Source organism: Elephas maximus, chromosome 9 (assembly GCF_024166365.1).
Source record: "Elephas maximus indicus isolate mEleMax1 chromosome 9, mEleMax1 primary haplotype, whole genome shotgun sequence".
Lineage (NCBI taxonomy): Eukaryota > Metazoa > Chordata > Mammalia > Proboscidea > Elephantidae > Elephas > Elephas maximus.
Window position 1 is genome coordinate 73,601,364 of NC_064827.1, and position 18,576 is coordinate 73,619,939.

An 18,576-nucleotide genomic window follows, 5' to 3' on the forward strand; every position below is an offset into this window, starting at 1 on the left:
AAAAGTTCAGGGGCACAGAGTCGCTGCTTTCAAACATCTGAAGGATGACTTAGTATCTGATTGCTCTGTTTCCCCTACACCTAGAAGGAGATACTTACTGAATGCTTAAAAAATCGATAATTCCACACATAAAACAAAAGCAAAATTACAGTCACTTGCTATGGACTGCTAGATTTAGAATTCTTGACTTTTGACTCTAATACCAAAAACATATACATTTCTAGTTGTGGTTTCATGGGTAGAAATTAGAAGGCATTGAGTGAGTCCTCTGTCACTAAAATATTTAATCAGGGTGACAGCTATCAGAGCTACTGTAGATTTCCTGACCTGGAATACAAAGCAAGAAACTCACTAGAAGCTTCTGTTCCATCCCCTCTCCACCCAGGAAAATATAATACCCCCAGTTCTGCACCTTTTTGCTATTCCATTTTCTAATTTAGGCTTTGTTCTCTATCCAGAGATCATCACAACTATTTCACACACACACACACACTTTCATACACTCTTCTTCACTTTCTGAAGAGCTCATTTGTAATTTCACCTTAACCAGGTGAACCAGGTACTACATATCAATTATAAGCACTGTTTTCATATTATTACATTGTTTATATTATGTGTTATTCATATAAATACTATTTAGACAATATCTGTTCAATTACAAAGCACTTTTCAAACATATTCAGTCATTTGTTGTCGGTGACATTTTTTCCATCAGAAAAATAAAACACGTAAAAAGACTTTCCAAAAGGAACAGTTGGTAAGTAACTGTCTTAGGCTGGGTTCTCTAGAGAAGCAAAACCAGCAAAGCATATAAATATATAGAGAGAGAGATTTGTATCAAAGAAATGGCTCAGGCAACTGTAGAGGCTGGAATGCCCCAAGTCCATGGATTAGGAGAGAGGTTTCTCCCGATTCACGTACCCACATAGGCTGGCAAACCCAAGACTGGCAGATAGGGAAGCTGGACTCCGCTCCAGGCTGTGAAGGTCTACGAATCCTGAGACTGGCAGATAAGCTGAGAGGTTAAACCCTAAGAACAGGTCAGACAAACAGAAGTCAGCTACTGTATTCAGAGCAAGCAAAAAGCCAGAATATCTGCTTATATTTGGATGCAGGCCATGCCCCCAAGGAAACTTGCCTTCAGCTGATTGGCTACTCAGCAGATCCCATCATGGGAATGTTCACATGTAAACACTGAGAATCATGGCCCAGCCAAGTTGACACACAATCTTAACCATCACAGTCCATCCCTTGTCAACTTGGCGCATGTACACATCTCCTTAAACCATATATAATCTCTGAATAAAGACAGTTATGAAGTCATACTTGCACCTAACATGATACACTAACACGCATACAACCGAAAATGTACTAGCCCTGTTTACATCTCATATTTTACAAGTGAAGAAAACAAAAATATTTGATGGACACATACAAAGTAGAAATAACAATTACAGTCCTCATTTCTGAAACTGGTCACATGGCCACAGCTGGCATTCAGAACTACCTTCTTCTACCACCCATTCCGTATTCTCTTTGCCCTCAGCAAGCACCTCAGCTGGTTGTGGTTCTTTGTCTGGTGAGGTGAAACCAAACCTTCATTCCTGAAGGGTCTAGGTCTTTAGTAGTCATGTCAGAATTGGGTTGCTATAGTTTTTCATTGACTTTAATCATAGGACATAGTAGTACTAAGAGATGCCCTAAGGGATCTCCTGCATTCCAGACATACTCCTGTTTACCTCTATTATGTAATATCAACCTGACTTTCTTTTGGTAATCAGGATCAGTCACACCAGCCAGTATGGTAACTCCTTTCTTTGCCTGTTGATCCAGAGGCATAAGGACCACAAAGTGGCCTGGTGGCATTCTTCACTTCCAGTTCAATGGAATCAGTGATGTGTCTCCAGGTGGGAGCATTTCTCCCTTTGGAACTAAGACCTCTAGACCTGCAGAGAATAAGGTCACCGGAACAGGAAGGAAGAATCTTGTGAGCGGATCACTAGTGGTAATAGTAACTGGTGCCATTCCAATTTCCACCCCTTGATTACTGGACCATGAATCCTGGGTATGGAAGAAACAGCACCATATATTGGACACGGGTTTAGAGCATATACAGCCTCCTGCAGAACACTGCCCCAACCCTGCAAGGTATTGCCACTTAACTGGCTCTGTAATTCTGTCTTTAGAAGGCCATTCCATATTCTATCAGGCCAGCTGCTTAAAGATGATGGGGAACATGGTAAGACCAGTGAATTCCATGAGAATTGGCCTACTGCACTTCATTTGCCTCAAAGTGCCTTGATCAGAGACAATGCTGTGTGGAAATCCATGATGGTGGATAAGCTGATAGCCTAAGTCCCAGGAACCAGAGGGCAGAAGAACAGGAGGCAGCTGCAGGAGCCAGAGAAAACAAAAAGCTAAAACATCTGCTTATATTTGGATGCAGGCCACAGGCCCAAGGAAACTCCCTTTCAACTGACTGGCTACTCACAGCAGACCCCATCATGGGAGTGATCACATGTAAACACTGAGAATCATGGCCCAGCCAAGCTGACACACAATCTTAACCATCACAGTAACTAAACTAAACTAGGACTTAAAACCCAAAACCAACTCTTTCCACTAATTCTGATCCTAAGAATCTTGTTCTTGTTCTTGTCACTAGGCGACACCCCTAACCCTTAAAGATGTTGTAAAACCTGTCATTTCTGGGTTTATTCTTCAGCAAATATTTAACAGGCAGAAATGTAATATAGTGAAATGGTTAAGACCAGGACTATGAAACCAAACTGCTTGCACTAGAATTATAGCCCTTTACCAGTTGCATAACTAGATTTGTTAACCATCTCTGTAACAACTCCATAACTCAGTTTCCACATTTGTATAGCAACAGAGTTATTATGAGGGTTAAATCATCATACAATGCCTAGTACATGGTAAATACTCCTATTTGATATTTTTGTTAGGCACCTGCTACAAGAATAAAATGGTGAATTAAGTATTCAGTGTTGGCTAACCAGACAGGTCCCTGCCTTTGTTAAACTAATATCGTGAATCTCTTCCATGGCAATCATGTCTCATGTGTCCTTCTAGCATGACAAACCACTTTGGTCCAAAACTCCAGGCAGGATGGGGAGTAAAGAGAAGCTTCAGGAACCTATGCTGTTGCAGCTTAGGAAAGTGCCTAAAGAGATACAGATAGTATGAATTCTCCCCAGATTTGCAAAGAATTTCATTACAGTACTTCAGATATCAAAAAAATGTCATTGGTATTCAGATTTCCTTGGATGTGGATTTCTTCTCAGTCACCTTTGCCCAGGAACATAGTAGGCTCAGCAACAGGTCATTCTGACTCATAGTGAGCATCTGATCCTGCGTCTCAGGGCAGGTAATTCATTTCTAATCTTACTCCATTATAACTGTGTCCCTGCCTTGCTAGACTGATAGATATTGCACAATTCCATCCTGACTGGGGCCCTGCTTTGTTCTCTTTGGATCTTTTTTCTCTGGACCCATTTCTAGGACAAAACTCCAGTTCCTAAAACAAGATCCAGTTATCTCAGTATTATTTGCCAGCATACCTGCATCTTTATATAGTTCTTATACTCAGAAGACCATCCAGGCACTTGACTGGACCCTAATCTACTGTCAGAACATGCATCTGCTACTTATGGTGCCATATCTAGGGTTATATGTGTTTTCTTGAGGGAGAAGGTAAGATAACCAAGAAAGAGAGAGATCCTGGCCAAAACAGAATAGTCTGAGAAGGTGAATTTCATAATTTCTTTATGTATTAAGAACATCAGAGTTCAAGAGATAAAGTAACTTGTTCGTGCTCAGAGTGTAAATCAGTGATGGAGCCAGAATGGAAAGTCAGACCTGCATGACACGAAATCCATACTCTGGTCAACTATATCAGTCATTGACGTATGTTTTAACAACCAAATATTCCAAAACAGGACACAACTTAACACTCATATTTTCTACTTATAGGACAGCAATGCTGAGGGGAAACCAGAGCCACATCACTGAATTCCTCCCCCTGGGATTTAGCACTGACCCCAAGCACCAGGCGTGGCTCGTTGCCAGCTTCCTGGCCATGTACCTGATCAAAGTGTTTGGCAACTCAGTCATCATTACAGCCATCCGTGGGGATGCCCACCTTCTTCCTCTCCAACCTGTCTGTCATGGAGTGAATTGTGTCCTCTCAGAAATGTGAGTATTAATTTGGTTAGGCCATGATTCCCAGTATTCTGTGGTTTTCCTCCATTTTGTGATTGTAATTTTATATTAAAGAGGGTTAGGGTGGGATTGTAACACCCTTACCAGGTCACATCCCTGACCAAATAAAAGGGTCTTTCCCTGGGATGTGGTCCTCACCACCTTTTGTCTCTCAAGAGATAAAAAGAAAGGGAAGTAAACAGAGAGTTGGGAACCTCATACCACCAAGAAAGCAGTGACGGGAGTAGAGCATGTCCTTTGGACCTGAGGTTTCTGTGCTGAGAAGCTCCCAGACCGAGGGAAGGCTGATGCCAAGGAATCTTCTTCTAGAGCTGAAAGAAACAGAAAGCCTTCCCCTGGAGCTGATATCCTGAATTTGGATTTGTAACCTACTAGTATTTGGGTTAGACTGTGATAGAATGATTGTCTCTTTGTTAAAGCCATCCACTTGTGGTATTGGTTACAGCAGTACTAGATGACTAAGACACTGTCTTTCATAGACATCTACTTTACAAATTTCATTTTACCAATGTTGACGGCAAACACGTTGAGCAAGAGCAAGAAGGTGCCTTTTGCCCAGTGAATCACCCAGATGTATTTCTTTGTGGCCTGAGCAGTCACTGACAGTTTCCTCCAGGCTGCTATGGCCATTGCTCACTATGTGGCCACCTATAACCCACTGCATTACACCAAGACCATGAACCCCAGATGCTGCCTCCTGTTGGTGATGGCTTTGCGAGTGGTATCACAGCTCCACTCAGTAACTCACACAATTCTTATTGCCCACTTCTCCTTCTGTGGATCCAATACGATCCACCATTTCTTCTGTAACGTCCAGCCATTGCTAATGCTCTCCTGCTCTGACACCTCTGTCAATGAACTTTTTGGCCTTCACGGAGGGCTCCTTTGTGATCAAGAGTCTCTTTATCTTTATTATTATGTCACGTGTCTAAATTACTCATGCTATTTTGAGGGTTCCTTCAGGAGGAAGCAGGTACAAGGTCTTCTCCACCTGTAGATCCCATCTCATGCTTGTGGTACTCCACTATACAACTACCATCTTAGTGTACATTCACCACTCATCAACCTACTCAGTGACTAAGGACCATGAGGCCACTCGTCATCTATACTGTGGTGATCCTCATGCTGTACCCTTTTATCAATAGCCTTAGGAACAGGGACAGGAAGCAGACCTTGGGAAAGCTAACTAGGAGAACAAAATACACATGTTTTGCTACCTCTAGAAGTTTAATCATTGATTCTACAATCATGTGGTAAGCACCTACTGTCTGCAGGCACTATGCTTCATTTTGAAAGGAAACCTGGGGTGGAAAGGGGGAGTGTGCTATCACATTATAGGGATTGCAACTGGTATCACATAACAATATGCGTATAAATTTTTGTATGAGAAATTAACTTGAGCTGTAAACTTTCTCCTGAAGCACAGTTATATAGAGTCTTCCAATCCATGAGCACAAGATGCCTTTCCATTTATTTATAACTCTTTTAATTTCTGTCAACAATGGTTATTACGTTTCAGAGTACACAACTTTCACCTCCTTGGGCAAACTTATTGATAGGTATTTTATTTTTTATATGCTATTGTTTTCTTGATTTCATTTTTTTCATTGCTTGTGTATAGAAACAACATATTTTAGTATGTAACACTTGTACCATGCAACTTTTCTAAACCTGTTGATTAGCTCTAGTAGCTTTTTTGTGGGCTCTTTGTGGATTTCCTGTCTTTAGGATCTTATCTCTATGAATACAGATAGTCTTATGTCTTCCTTTCAGATTTTATTGCCTTTTTTTCCCCCTAATTCCTCTAGCTAGAACTTCCAGTACAATGTTGAATAACAGTGTGTAAGGGACTCTGCTGATCATTAAGAATATAATGATACAGAGATTGCCTCTGGAATGGAGCTTCTACTCTGGTTAGGACAAAAGATAAGACAATCTCAAGTGTAACAACAAAAAACTGTAAACAACAAAAGAGAACTACAGTGCCAAATGATAGAAATTTTATTAGCCCTACTTTACAGGCAGGTGATTGAGATTATAAATAGGGACTCTTTCTCCATTCCCAAAGCCCACTTTTCAGACAATGATTAGATAGGCCTATAAAACAAAAAATAATACACCTGAGGAACATGTTTCTTAGTTCAATCAAATATATGAGACCAAAGTGAATGGGCAGCTTCTGTCCAAAAGCAGGATGAGAAGGAAGGAAGAGACAGGAACTGGATGAATGGACACAGGGAATTCAGAGTGGAAAAGGGAGAATGCTGGCACATTATGGAGATTGCAACCAAAGTCACAAAATGATATGAGTATTTGAATGAGAAACTAACTTGAGCTGTGAACTTTCACCTAAAGCCAAATAATAAGAAAGAAAAGAAAAATAAACTTAAAAAAAAAGGAAGGGGGACTGTTTCTAAGTCCTCCTTTTTCAAGTTCCCTGAAAATCCTGTTTTTTGTGAAATTTCATGTTCTTTTACAGAGTAAATGGCAGATCTTTACCTAAATTTTCTTTGTTGTGGTACCTGCTACAATAGCTAAGAACATTCATTTAATCCTGGCCATGACAACAACCAATGTTATTATTTAAGGCCCTATTATTTACCTCACTGTGAAATGGGCATAACGATAAGACATATCTTCAAGAATTCATATTGGTATTACATGCCTGGAATGTATTAACCACCCAATCTATTGCCTTTATTGTTTGTTTGTTATTTCAAGAAGTTGGGACAGGGCACAAGTCAGCCACTATGGGATAAGAACCAATTATATACAAAGGGGAAGGAAGGAGACAGTCACTGACTTGATATAGATTAGGAGTGTCACTTTCTCTTGTCGACAGAAGTCTGACCTTGGCTAGATGGCACAGGAATTGAATTCAGACAGGCCAGTGGAATGGAGGCAAAGTCCCAAGACTCTATGGATACTAATATAGGGATTGAAGTCAATCCTATGACATACACATTGTTCAGAGTATGTGACAACATGAGTTGCACATGAGTTCTAAATACATAGAAATCTCTAAAAAAGGATTGTTTCATCAAGTGGGAAGAGCACAGCCATCGTAGTTCAGAACCATGAACAGCTCTCTAACTGCAGTTTCACTGCAAGTTTCCTAGAAAGTCTCCCTCTCTTGTATCACTTGAGAGACTTTGTTCAAAATTATTTGTTTCTGCTGCCCCAAAATGTGGCTCATCTGGCTCGTCTCTCATAGCATACTCCTTACTTTGGACCTGATTTATTGCTTTCTTCCTGCGCCCACTGATTTGACATTTGGGGATTTTGCTCCTTTCTCTGATGACTGTATTACCTGAACTTGGTGTTCAATCATCATTTTTCACACATGTACAACAGGAGAGATATTGTCATTAATCCTTCTGATCCAAGCACCTAAGACCCCAGTCTAGAGCACAAACTAAGGCCAGAATGTGGGGATGTGGAATTTCAATTCTGGAGCAACAGACCTGAATACCAGGTCTGACTGACAGTGAAAGAAGTTGAAGAAGGAGCCTTGTATAGTGCCTGGGACACCTTCCCTCTATCCTGATCTGCCTCCTACCCAGAACTGGTTCTATATGATTATAAACACTTCTTGAGATACAAGACTAGACACAACCTCTTCACCAAATCTAACCCTGAAACTGGCTCAAATTAAATAAGAGGTTTAATGTATCTTTGACCTTTTATGTGCCATTAAATTATCTCTAATTTTTTCTCCATCCTTCAACAGAATTATGTTTTTAAATTATTTCTTCATCTCCTTCCTGACTCCCTCCATTTTAAAGTCCTTTCATGGACCCACATCTTCTTCAGGACAAAGTTCAAATCCTTCACTTGACCTTGAAAATGTGTTACAATTTGATCAGTGGCTCTCTGACCATGGTGTTCTCTTTAACTGTGTATCTCCCTATATATACCTCTATCTCTCTCCCTGTTGAGTCTTCTCATGCACCCTTCTCTCCCTATAATGCTATTCTTCTGATGAACTTCCAGTCATATTTTCAGAAACTTTCCCTGATCAGTCACACCTGATCTAGTTACTCTTTATAGAAGTACCAAGTACTGTCTTCTATCATAGCATTCATCACACTATTATAGAACACATAAATTTCCATCTGCACTTCTAATCTGTGAGCTTTAGGGCAAAGGTTGTATTACATTTCTTTTGAATCCCCAGTGCACATCACAGTATATAAATTTTCATTGGTTGAATTATTTAACAAACACATAAGCCTGATCGTACCTCAAATACAGTTAAAGTTGGCTACTGTTTTTATATTTTTTTGAGGTTTTCCAATCTCCCTTGCCTTACCTTATATGGAGCCTGTCAGGAAGAGAGAGGGCTTTGTGAATGCTCAAAAATTAGAAACAGAGAAATTGTTCAGCAACACCTGGGAACTGACTATGCCTGTTGTAGCGAGGTGCGTTTTGTCAGTTCCTTTATTAAGACCTGGTTCTGCTCCCTGGAAGTGATTTTCCATGACTCTTGGTTCTCCTCTCCTGGCTCTTAGCTCTGCACTCTGAATCCTTCTTCTCTTTAAGTAATAAATGGTCTGGTGTTACAGCTGAGTAACTTCTCAGCCTGATTCCTGCCCATAGGAGATTGAGGGTTCTGAAGGCTCCTTTTCATATTGAAATGTGTCTGTCCTATACAGTTCAAACTGGAGATTCTTCCACTGGTACAATTTCCTTTTAAAACTGTATTTCTTATGAGGATTACTGGGGTTCATTCTATTACACAAAGGTCACATCCAAATGTCTCTTGGATGAACCTATATCTTGAGCTGAGTCAGTATGCTATAGGACAAGATCCTGAAAGTTCATTAAAAACCCTCATGAAAAACCCTCACATCTAGCATAGCGTGTCTAAGTTTACATGTTTAATATTTTAGAAACCATATTGATTAACTGAGGGGGTCTGTAAGGAATATCTTAAATCACTCTGAGGGTCTTATAGCTTCACCCTTGACTTCATCTTTACTTTGAGGTCATGTATTACTTCGAGACCATTTTTCTGGATATAAATGTCATACTGGGCATCATATATTTCCTCTAAACCCTGCTAAAAAAAATAGGCAATTCCTTTTTCAGATCACCTCTATTTTTACCTTATCATATGTAACTAAAAGAAGCCAATTTACACTTCCAATATTCTTCCTGGTTTCTCTTACCCAAATCAACCAGTTAATTAGCTATATTATTATTCTTTTACACATTATTATAGATAAAAATGTTGCCAAATTTCCTACCAACATAACAAGGCTTACCTTATTTCTTATCGCTGGTTACATTTTCTTAAGGGCCCTTCAAGCCTTAACTAACAGTCTTCTTTATACACTTCCATTTTCTATCCATTACCTGGTCCCAAAACCAATGTTACATGCTTAGATATTTCTTATGGCAACATCTCACTTCCAGTACCAACATATATATCAGTTAGGGTTTGAACCACTATAAGGCAAGCAGAGCTACTATGAGTGATATAAATTAAGGGATTTAATATAGGGATTAGAATTTACACAACAGTGAGAGGATATGGAGAATTAAAGATCTGGAAGGGGATGGTTGAAAATCAGAGAAAAATTAGTAACCAGGTACCATGAAGGGGAGTTGATGAGGAATTCAATGGAAAGTTGCTCCTGTTATATCTGGAGGTGAGCATGAAGTTGCTGTAAATCGGCCTGGCAGACAGTTGGGGTGAAAAACTAGTCATGAATTTGTGGAGAGAGCAGATAATAGAACTATGAGGACAATCTACATTCTCACCACACCTAACAGTAAATGACATGGGTGACCTACAGAAGAAGGTCATGCCCTTTACCACAGAGCTACAAGCACATCTGCCCAGGACTCAGAAAAGCTAAAGGAGGAAATCCAGTGGGAGCTGAAAGAATTGGGAGCCTGGCTGCTGACCGATGCCCAGAACATGAGCCAGCAGATCAGTGACAAGGTACATAAGCTGCAAAAGTGCCTTGGGCCCTGCACTAACCATCAAAATGTAAAAGCTTCTGTCTGTCTTATTTCTGTCTCCCAAATCACACAGGTTTCTCTTGTGACCCACCCTTCCCCTGAATCATATGGGTGGACCGTTCTGGGAAATGTGTCTCCTAACTTAGCTAGGTTAATACCATATAAAACCATAACAGATTCCAACTTGGGGTATCAAAGAAAGCTTCCTACATGAAGGAGATTTTGAGTCTTAAAATATTAATAAAATATCAATAAATACAGAAGGCAGAGAGGAGTTCTACTATTAAAGGGGAGTTATAAGCAAAGGAGAGAAGTCCCTAGATGGTGCAAATGGTTTGGTTTCAAATACTAGCCTGAAGGTTGGCAGTTTGACCCACTCAGCAGCACTGCAGAAGAAAGGCCAGGCAATCTGCTTCTGTAAAGATTACAGCCAAGAAAACACTAATGGAGCAGCTCTACTCTGTAACACATGGGGTTGCCATAAGTCTGAATTGACTTGATAGCAATGGGTTTGGTTTTTTTCTTTGTCTGTTTGTTTATAAGCAAAGATGCAGTGGTTTTAATATATAAGATGTGTTCAGGATATAAGAGCCAGGGGTAGTTTGTGAGAGATGGTGTGAATGGATCCAGTTGGATTAGAAGCCTTGCCTGCTTACTACGTTGTGTGCTTGAAATGGGAAGAAAGCTGAAGCAGGTGTGATGGCTGTTACTACTTAAGTAAACTAGAATTATAGTATTTCCTTCCTTATATAATTTTGTATTAAGATATATTTGCACAGGATTTAGGAAGTGGAAATTAAGTAGCAGTCATTGTACTCTGAAAAGTGCCACATGACATGGCAGCTTGCTCACATTGTCATTAATCTCTTGTCTCATCCAGTTGGCATGGGGCAACAGCCAGTCCCACAGGCCCTCATTCCCTCCAGCTCCTACTGGATTGTCCTCCTTCTGCTTCTCCAAGTCCTGCACCAGATGCAGGAGCAATGCTGTGGCAAAGTTTGCCAGTTTCTTCTGCAAGTCACCTGCATCACCGAGACAGAAGATAGTGAGTTCCATGTTTGTCCTCATGAGTTCTATTTATCCTCATTGGTTCCAATTTGTCCTTATAGGTTACACTTTTTCCTTACTCTCCTCTACATCCATCTTTTCTTCCAAACTGCTGGCTTTGCTGACCTACAGAGAATTCAGGCCCTCCATAAAATGCAAAGTCAACAGTTTTCTATTCATTTCTTTACTAGCTCCCAAGATAAGATCTAATCCTTGTAATAAATCTCTTATTCCATAACACTCATAATGATTCTGCTTCCCTGATCAAACCCTAACCTCATAAATATTGTTGGTACAAGGAAAAAAATGCAACTGGTAGTGTTCTAGGTAATAAGGCAAGGATTGAAACTGAGCTATGGGGCAGTAGCCTTGGGGATAAGCATATCAGAAAGGAGGTCCAAGGTCAAGGCTATGACACCGTTTCACATTATAGATGCTTTCTTCAAGTCTCAGCTCATTCATACAGATAATCAGTGGCATCAGGATGCCATAGCTGGTTTTTCCCCTTAGGGAAAAAAATAACTGAGTAATAAGGAGAGGCTACACTGTGCTTATGGGGATCTGAGATAAACCTGACATGCATCTACTATATTCCTGCCCAGAACACTGCCCTTCAAAGGTTCTTTTACCAGGTATACTCATTGTCCATCTTAGTCGGCTGAACCAACAATGTTTAGGTACTGCACAGGATCTTAGGAAATATGGAGAGGAATCAGGCCATTTGGAGGAAAAGAGGGCATAAGATACGCTCTTGTTTACTTGGGAGAATACCTTTCATAAATGTAGAGATCAGTTGTTTGTTTTCTACTGAATTTCCCAACTGATCTCCAGAGAATTGGGGACAAAGCCAGCACAGGACGCTCCCTTGAAGAGTGTGTGCTATATCTCACTACAGCTCCCTCAGATGAGGACAGCCCTGCAGTAGCTGGGAGGAGATCACTCAGACTTAAGATGAGTTGAGTGCTTGTCAAAGATCAGGTAAGTCCTGGGCAGCTGTGCATATGGTTGAGATGATTAGAGAAACAGAGCCACACATAAATAAACATACTTGCACATATACACATACAGCAATGTTAGAAGCCACAAGGTGGGGGCCTTGGATAAAACATGTTTAAATATAAGAAAGGGATTCTATCCATGCCACATTGGATCTGTATCTCTGCATCTTTTCCAACTTTCTAGAATAATAACTCTTATAAGGATACACTTATCACAAGAAAGAAGAGAGTGTACGTTAACATCAGAATTCAATGTTCAGATTTTAGGATAACTGATGGGTGAAGAAGCAACTGAATTCAAGGAGAGGATAAATAATTATCTAGGCAAGGTAATTCACCAGAATATCTATACAGAAGGAGACTTTTCTCCATGCCCTACTGTATAAAAAAAAAATACCTGAGCCATATTACCCTGAACTGTCAGTCAGAATATGATAATGACAGAAAGCAAGAAGGAAAAAAGGGAAGACTCTATCTCCATAGGTAACTGTCTCGTTTTACCACCTCCATTCTATGATCTATTTTCCCAAGATCTCTAGGGAACTCGGAGATAAAAAGGAGATGGAAAAGTACATTTCATCCTTAACTCTTCACATTACCAAAGACAGCAGTAATAAAGACAAATACTATATTTATAATAGCTCAGTGGAAGAATAAGATTAGAAGATGTTTGGAGAATGCATGTGTCAAATGATAGCAAAGTCTACAAAATTACAGTCTTTGTTCTCTTTAGGCAAAATCAAAACCATGGGATGGAACAACTTAACAAGACCCTCTGAATTCATCCTCCTGGGGATATCCTCTAGGCCTGAGGATCAGAAGCCTCTCTTTGTCTTCTTTCTAACTGTCTACCTCATCACCGTGATGGGAAACCTGATTGTTATCTTGGCCATCCATTCAGATACTCGCCTACAGACCCCCATGTATTTCCTTTTGAGCATCCTTTCCTTTGTTGACCTTTGCTACACAACAGTCACTATTCCAAAGATGCTGATAAGCTTCTTATCAGAAACAAAGACCATTCCCTATGGTGAGTGCCTGACCCAGATGTACTTCTTCCTATCTTTTGGTAATGTAGATAGTTACCTCCTAGGGGCCATGGCCATTGACCGCTATGTGGCCATAAGAAACCCTTTTCATTACATCACTATCATGAGCCATAAACGCTGTATCCTGCTCCTGGTCATCTCCTTCTGCATCCCATTACTCCACTCACTCCTGCATGTCTGCCTGATTAGTCAGCTCCTCTTCTGTGATTCCAATGTTATCCATCACTTCCTCTGTGATGTCAAGCCAGTGCTGAAGTTGTCTTGCTCATCTACATTTGTCAATGAAATAGTGATAAAGACAGAAGGACTATCTGTCACACTGACCCCCTTTTCATGCATCATCTTCTCTTATCTGAGAATCCTCATCACTGTTCTGAAGATCCCTTCAGCTGCTGGGAAGCACAAAGCCTTCTCCACCTGTGGCTCTCATCTCACAGTGGTTACTCTGTTTTATGGAAGCATTAGCTATGTCTATTTCCAGCCCCTGTTCAACTATACTGTCCAGGACCGAATAGCAACACTCATCTACACAATATTGACACCGATGTTGAACCCGTTTATCTACAGTCTGAGAAACAAAGACATGAAGCAGGGTTTGGCAAAGCTGATGGACAGGGTAAAGTCGATTTGAGATCTTAAGAGAGTCCTACAAATTGTAATCCCTGACAGTAAATTTTTATTGTTCTTGTGATCAGATTCTGAAGGATAGTACTTCAATAATGGTGATTCATCCCTAATGTAGAAATGTTTATTGAAGGTCATGAAACTAATGTTTCCTGGCTGGGAAAAGTTCTACCTGAATCTTGATGTCTGTGTCCCAATCTAAACCTCAATTGACCATATGTCTACTTTACAGGAAATCACATCCCTATCACTTAATCCTAACTCTGGAATACCTCCTGTTTCCTGAGTTTGTTCACTATAATATCCAAAATATCCTAGTTCATGCATCTGGGTTTATTCTTATGTAGAGTTATTAAGGAGCCCAGGTGGTGCAGCGGTTAAGCATTTGGTTGCTAATTGAAAGGTTTGCGGTTTGAACTCATCAGCTGGTCCATGGGAGAAGGATGTGGCAGTATATTCCTACATTGATTACAGCTTTGGAAACCCTATAGGACAGTTCTACTCTGTCCTATAGGATCACTGTGAGTCAGAATTGACTGGACAGCAATGGGTAGACTCACATAAAGCTATTTGAATGTCTTTGAGCTGGTGTATGTGTGTGTGTGCATGGTGTGTGTGCTCATCGTGTGCGTGTGTGTGTGTGTTTGTAACTTCATTACATTAGCCCAAGAGGGCTCCTCAACAGCAAGATCTCTCTCTTTCTCCAATTATACAAGTAAGAAACACAACTCCTTTCTCTGCATCTCCTCAAAGATTAAGGCCCTGACTTCTGTAGTTACTAGATTCTCAACAAATTAAATCTGTCTACTATATGACTGTTGGTGGTGATTCAGTCCCAGTCCAATTCTTCACGAACCACAGTATCTCACTGTTATTCTCCCTGCTTTGCACCTTGCACAGCTGACAGCAACACAGAACATTAAGTCTCTCCTTACTAAAACCATTTCACCTGAGTTCAACTGCACCACTTCCCCAGGGAGTGACGGTTAGGCCCCAGTAACCCAGGTAGCAAATGCTTCCAACTACCGGGGGTTCTTCTTCCTTAACGGACCTGAGACACCCCACTAGACAGAAAGATCAAACTGGGTCAGGAAAAATGCTTTTGTTGACTGGTGAGTTCTGCAAAATATTTAAGTCACCATTGATTCATAAACTTCTTTGGAAACTCAAATGGTTGTGGATGCATTTATGTATTAAACAAATTTCTATTTCTTGTCCACCCTGATTCAGTCTCCTAAACTTAAAAATGAACATGACGTGCTTAATGGCAAGTCAATAATGTGGTTGCCAAAGATCTGCAGGAAACTATTATTTGGGTTGTTTTAGGTCACAAGATACAGAGAAACACACATATCTTTAAGTAACAGGTGTCAAATATAAAACAAATCTGGCTTAAGTTAAGAGAGACTTTATTCAAAAGGTTTATTGCAAGAGGAGGGAAAGGGACTATCGCAATAGGGAGAACACCACAACCATAGGACCTGCAAGTATCTCGAAAGCCAAGCAGAAAGCAGCTTTTCTTTTATAGGGAGAAGTGAACTGAGTGTGGGGAAGCAAGGTGGAGCGTGGAGAAGTGGAATGGGTTGATGATAGTGGTGGGATCAGACGGTCAATCATAGAATTTTTTCCCTGAAATAAGTGGATGCTCAGAGGGACTGTAAACTGACACAGGGTGAGCCATTTCCCAGGACACATAAGGGTGGGTGGACTTCTTTAAGCATCACCGTCTTGCAGGAGCACAAGGCTCAGATAAAATTCAACACTGTCAAAGGGAAAAAAGAGAAGACATAAATCTCAGCTGCACAGCCAGGTCTCACAGAGGAATAAGAATCAAAGCATGGTCAGGCCTCACGCAGCTACTACATGGCTCAGGAACAAGAAGGTTATTCAGGAGAAAATGCAAGATTCATGAACATGTCATCTTGCTGCTCCTCCATCAGTCAGTTCACAGGAGGGGGCAGTGGTCATGGAAAGCACCCAAAAGATAAGAGCCTTCTCTCAATTACTCTCCTGTGAAAATGTATAGGAGAGGAGTCAATCAGCTGGTATGAGCTATGTGGGGATAAAACAGACATGGAAACTCCATGACTTGTCAAAGGATATTCATAAGAACAGATTGATGAATGATGAGTTGGAAATTGTTCCCTTAATGAAACTCCCTTCCATTACACACACAAATATACTCCAAACATCTTTCACAAACCATAATCCACTCAGGACCACCTTATATGAGTAATTGAGAAAGGGTTTAGTTGCACATCTAGGCCAATGAGGACAATAGCAGAGACTTCATGCCCAGAAGCAGAAGGTTTCAGAGAGAGGTGACAAGAAGATCACAAGCCTCTGGGATTTGTAGAATTTCTGGCAATGAATTCAGATTTCCCTTGACCATGGAAATGAGGTGTTTCATCTAACATTACCTAGATTTTCAGCCGAGAACCCTGCTGATACATTGACTATATAGTAACAGCCACCACACATTGAGCACTTAAATGTAAAAGGCACCAAGCTAGGCATTTTACATGTGTCATACTAATCCTCCATTAACTTTTCTAAGGAAAAACCAATTAATTGTTTCCATACCTGTGATGTGACAAATGAGAGTACAAACAACTTGATGAAGGTCAAACAATACTTAACATCAGATCTGGAAATTGAAACCTGTTCTGTGTGACAATTATGGTTTGTGTTCTTAACGCCGCCCTACCTCTCTAACGGTGGCTGCAAATACAATTTTCTACAATTTGTTAGTTCTTCCTTCAGGAATTTCTGAAAGAATCAATTCTAGATCAATGAGTTACAGTCCCTATTTGACATTGTTGGAAACAGAAACACAGAGGCAGAGATGCCCAGGAGGACGAATGCCCCCCAAAATTTTGCAGAAATCTCTGTGATAGCTTAAACTACTGCAGATTATATGTGAAATAGGGACACTGAGCCATAGTTAGACTTCAAGAAACAAGGAATCCCTCAGTGGCAGCTACATAATTAGAGCTACAATCTGATGAGTGATTGTTATGTGTCAGGCAGTACAAAACATGTTTTAATTCCCCTTCCCACCAAAATACTAAGATATAATAATTTGATATAATACTACAGTCATTCTATCTTTAAACAGGAGGTAACCAAAGTTCAAAGGGGTTAAAGAATTTACCCAGAGTTGGTGTTAGAACCAGGACACCAACTCTCATCTCCCCAGAACCAAAACATGATCCTAAGGTTGTAAATGAATGTGAGGACAATTTTCTCCAACGTATTAATTTTGCCAAAAGTAATTACTAAAAGAACTCATATTGCCTAAGGAAAGAGGGTTTGTACAAATTACAAACAGTAGCTTTATTAGTTTCTTAGGGCTGCTGGAACAAATTGCCATAAACTACATGTTTAAAACATCATAAATTTATTGTCTCACAGTTATGGAGGCTAGAAGTTTGAAATCTGGATGTCAGCAGGCACTCTCTGAAGGCTCTAGGGAAGAATCTGTTCCATGTCTTTTTACTAACTTCTGATGTTGCCTGCAATCCTTGGCATTCCTTGGCTTGTAGATACATGACTTCAACCTCTGCCTCTATCATCACATGGCATACCCTGTCTGCCTGTGTCTGAGTATCTTCTCCCCTTCTTATAAGGATACCAGCAATACTAAATTAGGGCTCACCCTAAGGGCCTCAGCTTAACTCTATTAAATCTGCAAAGACCCTATTTCCAAGGAAGGTCATATTCACAGGTACCAGGGTCAGAAATTCAACATATCTTTTTGGGGGACACAATTCAACTCATAGCAGTAGCTAAGACACCCAGTGTATCGGAGCACTGTTAAAGATAAAAGAAGAGGAAGCTTTCCATTTTCAGACACCTAATTAAACATCAGGCACTGTTCTAGGCACTTCATAGTAGCCAATTTTTTTTAACTTCAGAGGAAGAAAAGGCTATGAAGAAGGTTTGCGGGAAAAGGATGACAGTACAGAGTCACAAACTGAACGAAGACAAAGGCAATGGCATTGTTTTGTTAGAGGATAAATTTATAAGGCCACAGGTACTAAACTAGTAGCTACAACTAAACTTAGGAGGGATAGGCACAGAAAGGACAAATGATGTTCAGATGCCCTGTTGTAGTTGTCTCTCAGAGAAATGCAGACACTAAAAGGGAGACCAAATCAAAACTCTTTAGGCTCAAGGGAGAAACTGGACCCAGATGTCCATGTTGCAGCCTGGTACTCTGTTTTCAATGTTACCTGATACAGTTCCCAGGTAAACTCTCAGGGAGCTTGGGCAAACCAGGGAAACAGAATTATCGTCCATCTTAGACACAAACACTAGCTTAAGCACATGTTGCACTACACCTGCAGATTGAAGCACAGGGATGTCGTGTCGCCTGGGGAAAACACTTGCAATTTCTCTGGATCCTGGGAGACAATTCTGCACAAAGTTAATGGGTATTTGCTTTTTTTTTTTAACCTTCTCCCCTACCTGAACATCAAGGACTTAGTGAAACAGTTGCCAAGGATGCTCCCATGAGGAAAGCAGGGACTGAGGGTGTCCACATTTTATAAAGGATGGTAATAAGCCAGAGAAGGGAGCACTCAGATTCAAGAAGCATTAAGAAAGTTTCTACAGTCAGGTGTCTTTTCTGTATACTGTTTCTT

The 18,576-nt window shown here is 40.5% G+C and overlaps 1 protein-coding gene and 1 pseudogene across 1 annotated transcript; both read left to right on the top strand.

Moving 5' to 3' along the window:
- The first annotated feature begins 4,000 nt into the window (after positions 1-4,000).
- Positions 4,001-5,499, top strand: LOC126082476 (olfactory receptor 1F1-like; annotated as a pseudogene).
- Positions 5,500-12,983: 7,484 nt separating this feature from the next.
- LOC126082477 (olfactory receptor 1L1-like) lies at positions 12,984-13,937 on the top strand. Its single transcript, XM_049894986.1, has one exon. It carries the CDS (start codon positions 13,005-13,007, stop codon positions 13,935-13,937), a length of 933 nt encoding a protein of 310 aa, XP_049750943.1. The 5' UTR covers positions 12,984-13,004.
- Positions 13,938-18,576: the final 4,639 nt, after the last annotated feature.